This window comes from Astatotilapia calliptera, chromosome 1 (assembly GCF_900246225.1).
Source record: "Astatotilapia calliptera chromosome 1, fAstCal1.2, whole genome shotgun sequence".
In the NCBI taxonomy this organism is placed as follows: Eukaryota; Metazoa; Chordata; class Actinopteri; order Cichliformes; family Cichlidae; genus Astatotilapia; species Astatotilapia calliptera.
The window spans coordinates 31,641,103-31,650,743 of NC_039302.1; the positions used below are offsets into that span (position 1 = coordinate 31,641,103).

At 41.2% G+C, this 9,641-nt stretch overlaps 1 protein-coding gene across 2 annotated transcripts in view; it reads right to left on the minus strand.

Annotated features, from left to right (window-relative positions):
- The window catches only part of LOC113026050 (AT-rich interactive domain-containing protein 3B), a 54,578-nt gene extending 47,167 nt beyond the window's left edge, over positions 1-7,411 (minus strand). The window contains exons 1-2 of one of the 2 annotated variants that reach the window (XM_026174466.1): positions 7,204-7,411; positions 5,592-6,224 (exon numbers count right to left, since the gene is read on the minus strand). In XM_026174466.1, the coding sequence (XP_026030251.1) occupies positions 5,592-6,224; positions 7,204-7,239 (669 nt within the window). In that variant the 5' untranslated portion in view covers positions 7,240-7,411. The other variant, XM_026174459.1, reaches the window with a different exon arrangement.
- Positions 7,412-9,641: the final 2,230 nt, after the last annotated feature.

Here is a 9,641-nt window from a genome sequence, read left to right on the forward strand (position 1 = left end):
TTAATAGTTACTATATACAATAATGGACTTCTATTCATTTTGCATCAAATTAAAACTTTGGGTGTCAGATAATTATTTATTAAAAGCTAGACATTTTAAATGAGAATAAGAAAGAAAAGTATGTCTTTGTGCCCCCTTTTCCCTGTTAATGCCCTATCGGCCCCCCTGGCTAAACTTTGCTAGATCCGCCCCTGCACAGTTACCAGCCGTCAGCTACATAGAAAAAGATCCTGGTGTAGAAAGTAATATTAAATACATTCTAACAACAGCTGATCAAGCTTAAACGTGCTGCTGTTGTTCAGCCGCTGGTTTCCTCTTTCTGGTGCAAAGTGGGCCAAAAGCAAACTAGAGACACGGACTCGCGACAGAAAAGCCGATCAGCTGATCGTTAAGCAGTTTCATGATTGAAGTAGCAGCAAGAAGAGGCAGTCGCTTGTTAAGCTTAACGCAGGAATGCTTTACAAACATTCAGAGATGGACTTACACACTTGCTTTACTTCTCTCGGGGATAACTTTGTCGGAGATGAAATGCCGGGTTGCTAGCGAAGCTCCAAATGCTATCCAGAGCACCGACAGGTCCCGCATGCCACAGCCGCTCTATCACGTGATGCATACTGCTCCGACGTGCTAACTTTCTGAGGTGAGTTACGGCGCGTTGCAAGTTTTGTGAGGTGCTTTCTGATATTTAATGGATCGGATTAAATTTTTTATTTTTCTCCGATATCCGATCCAGTAATTTAGGTCAGTATCGGACCGATACCGATACGTAATATCGGATCGGTCCATCTCTACTCTACTGTAGCACTCTGTGGTGTAGTGCTCTATCGCAAATGCTTAATTCACCCATTCATACACATTTTTCTATGCCACACGCCAATGAATGCATGGGAGAGCAACGTGGGGTTCAGTATCTTCCCCAGGGATACTTTGGCATGCAGACTGAAGCAGCCAAGGATTAAACCACCAACCTTGTAATTGGTTGATAATCTGCTCTACCTCTACCTTCATGCCAGATTCCCTTTCTGACACAAACCCAAATAGGATTTTTGTCTCCGACTAGAACTGAACCAGTGATCTTCTGAATAGACGTCCATAAAGGCAGCAGTGACATTACTGGCTACACTGTTATCATTATGAGAACGTCAGATAAAATGATTGTTCAATTATGGCTGACAAGCCAGCCATGGCAGATCAACTTAAATAAAACACCCAACTCCAGTCATCAGGTAATCAATCAGTGCATCTCTACCACTTCCCTGTGTTACGCATCCTTCATCCAACTCGAACACCTATTCTGCCTTTTTTCTGTTCTGACTGGGCCTCATTTGTTGCACTGACTTACTTAAGCCTGAAATGCTAAGGCAAGTAGGTTTTCAGCATCTCCATAACAAAAGGTCATCCAGTCTAAGCAAATAAAATTACAAATCTAATCAGGCTGCAAAGGGTAATTACTCAGGTACCATGTAAATCAACTGCATGCAAATGTATTACCATGCAAAACTATAATCTAAATGTCCTGTGCTAATATTCATCGCCATTAGTTTATGTGACACAAGGAAGATTGAACCAAACCGTTTTGCTCTCAATAGTCTACAACGACATAGGTCACATACATAAAACTCAAAACCTCAAATAAAATCTGGATGTAAACTGGTAAACTCTTAAACCTAAAACAAGGCTACTGCTTCTACAGACACAACACCCAACATGTTAAACATCCAGCTAATCCAACCAAAGCAATATCGCTGCCAATAGAGTTGGACATAGTACACAATCTGCAGGCACAATTAAAACAATTAGTCACAGACTGATTATGGCAAGAAGAGGAGGACATTGGATATGTGTGTGTTTGTGACAGGAGAGGTGGGGCGGGTGGGTGCTGGATTACAGAGGTCATGTAGCCTCTGTCCAAAGGCCAGAGCGCTGGGGCCGGTCGGTTATCCGGTCCAGCTCTCTCACCACGCGACGCCTTTGTCCATCTCCTTGTTTGACAATTATTTACTCTGCTGTTTAGGATGGGGCTGAGGTCACCATACATACATCACTGACAAGAAAACACTGGCTACCATGTCTGTCCACTCAGTCTGACCTGTATAGTCCATCAACATTTGTGTGCGGTCAAAAAAAACTAAAACAAATAACCCTTCATATCTATATGTTACATATATACACTGATTGTTCATCATCATATCTGACACACTCTACCTATTGTTTAGAGATCATTACAATCAACACTTTTATTTCAGTAAACTGTTGGTGAACTACCACATGAGTATTATTATTTTATTCATATGTCATTAATATGTCATGTGCTGAATGAAATCCAGAGTCTCTCTCTGAATGTGGTTTGCTATGATTCAAGAAGCATGGCAGATATCATACAAAGAGTTCTTTGGATAAAAGCCTTGGTCCAATCTGACCGTTTACATGAAATTTAAATGTTAATGTAAATGGTCTTCCATCCAACTGGCTCTTTAGCTGTCGTCTCATCTTTCCTCTGTCACTGCTTTTAGAACATAATAAATGTGCTCCCCCCATTATTATAGCGGGTTGGTATTTGCGGCATCCGCCAGGCTTGTCTCTGGCCTCTAGAAGACAATGACATCAAAAAAAAAAAAAGAAAGAAAGAAAAAGGAAAGAAAAAAAACTGTTCTGCCTCTACTGCCCCCCCTCCCCCTACAGCGGTGCAACCTGAAACTGCCTGAAGAGATGAGCCGTCATTAAATACTGCAGAGCTGACATAATGACAGGAAAGATAAAAGGGAGGAAACAAAAAAAAAAAAAGGCCAGACCAATTCTCGTCCCATAATGCCTCCCCCAACCCCCTGGCTCAGCCTTCACTCTATAATAAAAGACACCAGGCCACAGATAGGACACTGGTCAGAAACAACTTTGCTGCTATGATCTTCAGCTCTAACAATGCCGAGACAAAGCCTGCTCATCCCTGCAAATAATACTCATCCACTCATTCTGACACCTTGACATCTGGAACTAAAACACATCCCACACAATGCAGGAAAGCCCAATTTTATACATATATTCAGAAACAGAAACTATATAGTCATCATTTGTCACATGTTTGATTTGTCACATGACAATCAAACTGTGATATGCCTGTTAGTCACGTCCAGAAATAGTCGTTTAATTTAATAAAATATAGAATCTAATGAACACTTCTAACTGTTCAGATTAATGCAGCACTTGATGCCAGAGGCATATTCTGAAACAAGCTCATACCTGCTTATCTTAGCAGATTAGCTTGCAAATTAAGCAAAGATTCTCCTAGTGACTAATTTGTTAATGAAATGCGAGTAGAAAGTTTTACAAATTGGCAAGTCTAAAATCAAAAACACTAAGAAAACCTTTGAAAATTTGAAAAAACACAATTTTTAAGAATAGACGTTAAAGGTCTTTCGTAGAAATACTCTAGTATTTAAAAGACTTTTGAAGCTGCTAAAACATTTTAAATGCTGCTGACTTAGCCCCATGTGTAACAGCGTAGTTTGCCGAGAGTGGCTAATGCTAGTTTTGCTATACCAGTAGCTTTTTAAAAAAAAAAAAAAAAAAAAAAAAAAAAAAAAACTTCACATGCTTGTCCAGAGTTGATGTTGACAAAGTCTACATATAACGATTAGTTTTCTAAAATAACTGCACGAGAAGTGCAACTGTTTGCGGGGCCGTTCAACTGTGTTATTTTAACTTTGCTTGCTTACAAATTTCCATTGTCACCTCCAGGGGATGAAATCTCAGACCCAACAGTTAACTGCCTTTGTATATTAATGAAGTAAAAACAGTTTTTACCAACTTTTTAAAAAATTGATCTAGTTGACTAATTGCACACATACCTGGTTTCATTCAGAGTAGAATCAATGAGAGTGTCTGTAAGGGTAAAATTATCCTGATAAGAACAGGAACAGGAGTGTGTTTCTATGTACAGATTCTGTATATGACTATGCAGAATCTATAGGCAATGGGCATAAGAAAAAAAACAGGCTTTCTGGTTTTCTTTCATAATGAAAGTATCACTGACCAATCACATTTGAGCGAGCATATGGCTCGATGCACACAAGCGGTCCATGGGAAGAGCAAGAGAGGAAGACATTGTCCAATCTGAAAACAATCAGCTATTAGCTTCTTGGAAATGTACCCCTTAGCCCGGATACCAGAACAATGGCCATTAAACCCACAGGCTACCTTCATCTGATGACAGTCAATGGTGTCTCATGCTGGCATGACATGGAAATTAACCCGAAAGAAAATAAGGCTGCTGGTGTTGACACTGCCAATGACATCTACTGCCAAGTTTTGCACATTTCAGCAGCACTTAAAATAATAAATATTGAAGAACATAAGAAAGACAGTTTCATTTATTCTCCATTTAAACAGTCCCAGCAGCATCCCTTTGATAAAGTGTGAAGATTCATGTGAAGCCGGTGACTTTAGCAAATGAACAATATAAAGAACGTTGTGCCTCCTTCCACAACATGTATATACTGGCTTCTCTCACCATCTCACGCTGTGGCACTTCTACGTGTCACTACCAAATGTACACGCTCTAAAGCTAAATTTGGAAATGTGAACTAGAGAAGCACCATGCAAAGACATTTACCTTTAAATAGACAGTAATAAAATCCCGACACATGATAGTCCAGCACCCTCAGCCCACTGATAGAGCACATATATATTTGCGACACTGCCAACTACTGCACAGCTAAGGCTTTTTATATCACCCGCAGCCTGCTGCGCTCTCTTTAACCTGCCATGATGCTAAAACATGCAGCTCGGCTTGGTTCCCAGTTGGCATTCCAGAGTTCAGTAAGACTGTGCTGAGGCAATATTTACTTTCAAGTGAAAGTAGCCTACACTTGGCACAGAGCCCTGACTCTTGGGGAGGCGAGAGTGGGGTGTGACAGACTGCTTCTGCTGTGTACTACATCCAACCTTTCCACCCACCCGAAATCCTCCAACTGACCCAGCAAACCACCCACAGCCTTACAGCAGCTATGTCTCGCCTGACTCCACTACCTGGATCAGAGCCAAACCAGAGCCCAAGCAAAGCGCCAAGAGGGACACAGAGTGAGAGAGGCATACAAAATGAGAGCGCGTGGGGAGAGAACTAGTGAGCGTGAAAACATTGCGCCTTGGCCTGGCCCTCTGCCAGCAGTCACTTAGTAGTTTTGTTTTTTTTTTTGCCACAAAAGCCAATCGGCGGTCAAACCTCCGCAGAGATTTGAAGGGACTCACAAAGATACTCCTGGAGCGGTTCAAGCCACAGTTAAGATTAAGTTGTCTCTCACGGCAGGGGGCTGGACTTAGAATACAAACAAGACCCTAAATGGAAAACTGACAAGCAGTATAAGGACATACTCATTGGGATCTCAGTAAACTATAGTGACAATTTAAATTATAAAAAAACAAAACAAAAAAAATTCTGCCTTGATTTGCAATATTTAAGGAAAGATGGACAATTTTAAATTCTGAAGTTTTATACTCATATTTGAATGAGATAACTGTGAAAGGACATAATAGGATCAGATGGATTACAAAGGAAATCCTGTGGAAAGAAGGGCAACAACTGGCAAGATACTAACCTGTCTAAAGTGGTCATCAAAGCCCCAGTCAGCTTGTCCATTAGGAGAAGTAGCAGAGTGTGCCCCTGCAGGAGACAGGCCCTCGTCAGGTTCCTGCTTCACTCTAACAGGTGGGGAAGCAGCCCTCTGGGGAGCCGATGCAGAGTAACTGCCAAATGGACGGGCTGGGATTCGCGAGGCATTCTGCTGTAAAGCAAGGGTTTGCTTGCGGAGGAACTCCAGACCACTGGCGCTTCCCTCATCATCATCGCTGCCCTCATCCCCTTCCATCATCTCATTGTCATCGTCCTCATCTCCAGAATCCCGACCTCTGTCCTCGTCGTCCTCTCTGTCTGAGTCTACACTGCTCTGATTGGACACCCGGGGAGGCAATCCACCACCAGCGATGCCTCCAGGCAGGCCTTTCCCCATGAAGCTGGCTCCAGAAGCCCGGGCAGCTGCTAAGATGGCCTGTTGGGCAGCAACCTGCTGAGCGTACATGATGTGGGCTTCTCGTATCTTTCTCTCCTTGCGCTCCATTTCTAATCGTGCCTGCTGCTGGCGCTGGAGCTGCTCCATCACTGCTTCGAGTTTCATTCCTCCTGCGGAGGTGCTTGGAGGAAAGGCCACACCAGGCTCCTGAGACATTCCGGGCTGTGAGAGGAAGAGAGGAGTCATGGATGACTTACTGTATACTGAAACCTAATTACTCCTGAAAGCTACAGTGGAGCCAACGAAGCCCGATTTAAACATTAACTCAAACAAATTTGGATAATTCACCCACATGATTTTCCTCAGATTAAAGAAGTAAACACTTGTGTACTTTTAAACCTACAATATCCCAACAACAAATTTAAATTATTTTAAGCTAAATAAAGAAATTGAAAAAAAATTACAAAAATCTCGCTGGTAACTGGAGCTCTTAAAACCTGAGCATGAATAAAAGCAGAAAAAAATACTAGACTAGAAAGTAGCCAAATCAAACTTTTACACAAAGGACTAATCTACATAAAGAGTTTGGAAAGTTAACATTACAGTAACCAGCCACAGAAAAATCTCTGTTAAGATTAGAGGAAATAATTAAAATGCAGTAACCCACCCTGAGTTTTGCTAAGCTCTTAAGGAAGTATTGCAATAATTTGTCAAAACGACAACGCAGTAAGAGGTGTGTATTAGTAAGAAAGTTAAACGGATATTCATGTATCTACAATCATAAAAGTAGTTATCCCGATAAACTAGATTAACTACTAGTTTAACTAAACTAGATAAACAACCATCAAAGTGAAAAAAAGAGAAGAAAAAAAACTGGCAAAACACATTTTCCGCGTTTATATAGTGAGGTGCCACAACCTCAAACCTGGATACGATTTCAGGATACTCCCAACAAATGCAAAATATGCAACAACGCTTTAGGGAAAAATGAATAAAGTCATTACAGTGTTGTCGAAAAACTATCAAATGAATAAATAAAAGTAACCTACCAAAAGTCAGATTACCCCTAAAAAGTTTTTTTCTTTGAATTTTACAACGTTGAACGAGCCAATGGCGTAAAATAAAAAAAACAATCGGAGCGTTTTCAGCTCGCTGCCGTTTAGGAAAGTGCAAAAGGGCGAGAAGCAGAACCCCGACTCACCATTTGTGCCTTACTACTGCTTGAATTGTCCACCATCCCTCCTTCCTTGGCGTTTTCCTCCCTTCTTCTTTTGGCAGTCGTTCAAACACTTGTAAACACACGCACACACGCGCGCGCGCGCACGGGGGGGTTGGGGGAGAGAGACTCCGAGCGTACACCGCAGATTCCGACTGATCCGCCGGCAGAAAGCCGCTGAACGCTGTTTTTCTGGGTGACCTCTTCAAATGCGTGTGCGTCTCTTTCTTTCTTTTTTTTTGCCCCGTGATTTTCGGGGTTTTCTTCTTTAATAAAAAAGTGCACCGACTGGAAAACGGCCAGATCTCATATCTCGGAAAGCGCTGAGGTAACTCCCAGTCGGTTTTTTTCCTCGCCTTCAATTGACACCCCCAGCATGGCGCACTACAGCGTTAGGCCCGCCCAGCGACAGCAACAAGTATCAGCCCTTTTCAGTTCACCACTTTTATTAAGCTCTTTTACCTGTAATGTGTTAATTCCGATTCTTCGCATAAGATCAACTAAAAACTCGAACCAAATTGGTATATTTTCAGAAGGTATTGAACTGATTTTAAAGTGCCAAATGCAGGCACAATATATGAAAATGTAAGCACAAGTAGATGTGGATGTTGTCAGTTACAAATGGATAGTTTTAAAGCTTGAAATTGATCTTTCTGCACATGGATATTGGTCTCTCAATAGGTAGACGGTTAGTAAGTTTAAAGAAAACAACCTGTTCTATTAATTTTTAAAATGAAACATGAACCATTATTAAGCAAGGTTTAAAATAATTCTACAAAAAGTTAATGGGACAGGGCTGTGCTGAGGTTGAAGCGCAGCATAATCATTAAATTGCAGTGTGGCTCCCTGCTACCCCCTTGAGGAAACCACAGACAGTGTATGGTTCATGCTGCTTAGCTCGTAAACTGATCCGAGGCCATTACAGTTAACTAAAACTAAACTAAGAACTAAAACGTGTTGGGGAAATTTTTATAGTAAACTGAAATTTTAAAAAAATAGACTTTATATAAAGTAACCAAAAACTATATATAAACAATATTACTTTTATTCTTTATCATTTTGGTCACAAGGCTTTGGTGCTTATGTGTTTTGAAACTGAGATATGTAGATGGCTGTTGGTTCGGTGTTTGTGTTGTACATTAATTCCTCTGAACCCTGACGAATACCCACTTCTTTAACTTTCAAAAAACTTTCTTTCCATGGTAGTCCCTTAGACGAAAATGACCTAGGTGATTGAGAACCCACACAGAAGTTCAGTGAATTTCAGTGTGGTACTGTGACAGGATGCCACTTGTGCAGCAAGTCCAGTTGTGAAATTTTCTCACTACTAAATATTTACCCTACTACTACAGTAGCAGGGTCAGCGGACTTTTGCTACAGACCTCTAAACTTCATGTGCCCTTCAGATTAGCTCAAGAACAGTGTGTAGAGAGCTTAATGAAATAGGTTTTTGTAGCTGAACAACTGCGTTTAAACCTCACACCACCAAAAAATCAGGTGCAGTTATGTAAAGCACGCCACCACCGGACTCTAGAGCAGTCGAAACCTGTTCTCTAGACAGAAAATCATCTGGAAATCCAAAGAATGACTCTGGGTTTGGTGGTTGGCAGGAGAACGGTACTTGTGTGACTTCACTGTGCAAAATGTAAAGTTTGGTGGAGTGGGGATTATTGTATGGTGTTGATTTGAAAGAGTTTGGCTCACCCCCTTAGTTCCAGTGAAATGAACTGTTGATACTATAGCATTCCAAGGCATTTTGGACAATTTCCTTCCTGTTCCAACATGACTACACACCAGTGCACAAAGCAAGGTCCATAAAGACATGGATGAGCGAGTTTGGTGTGGAAGAACTTAACTGGCCGACACAGAGTGCTGATAGAAGTGCCGATAGAACACCTCTGGGATGAATCGGATTGAAGACTACGAGCCGGGCGTTCTTGCCCAACATCAGTGTCTGATCTTACAAATGCGGTTCTGGAAGAATGGACAAAAATTCCCATAAACACTCTCCTAAAACTTGTGGAAAGCTTTCTAGAAGAGTTGAAGCTGTTATAGTTGCACAGGGTGGGCTGATAACCATATTAAAGAGTGCTAAACGCTGTGTCTCTGGCCCAACATACATTTCATTATTCTGAAAACAGTGAATTATGTTTGCATCATGCAGTAGAAATTTGTATGTGCTGGATCCCCTTGTGCTTTGTGTCTTTCCTTTGTCTCTTGTGAAGATAGCTGAGGCCTGTTTGAGTCTTGAGGTCCTGCTGACCGTTCAGTTTCATTTGTAAAGCTTTGTCAGACATAGATTGTCTTCCCTTTAGATTCACACAAAATGCTTTACTAACGACTAGTAGCTGTTTTAATTATTCATGAATTACAATGTAGTACAAGTATTTATAAAACATTTGTTTGTGCTTGATGTAATTGAT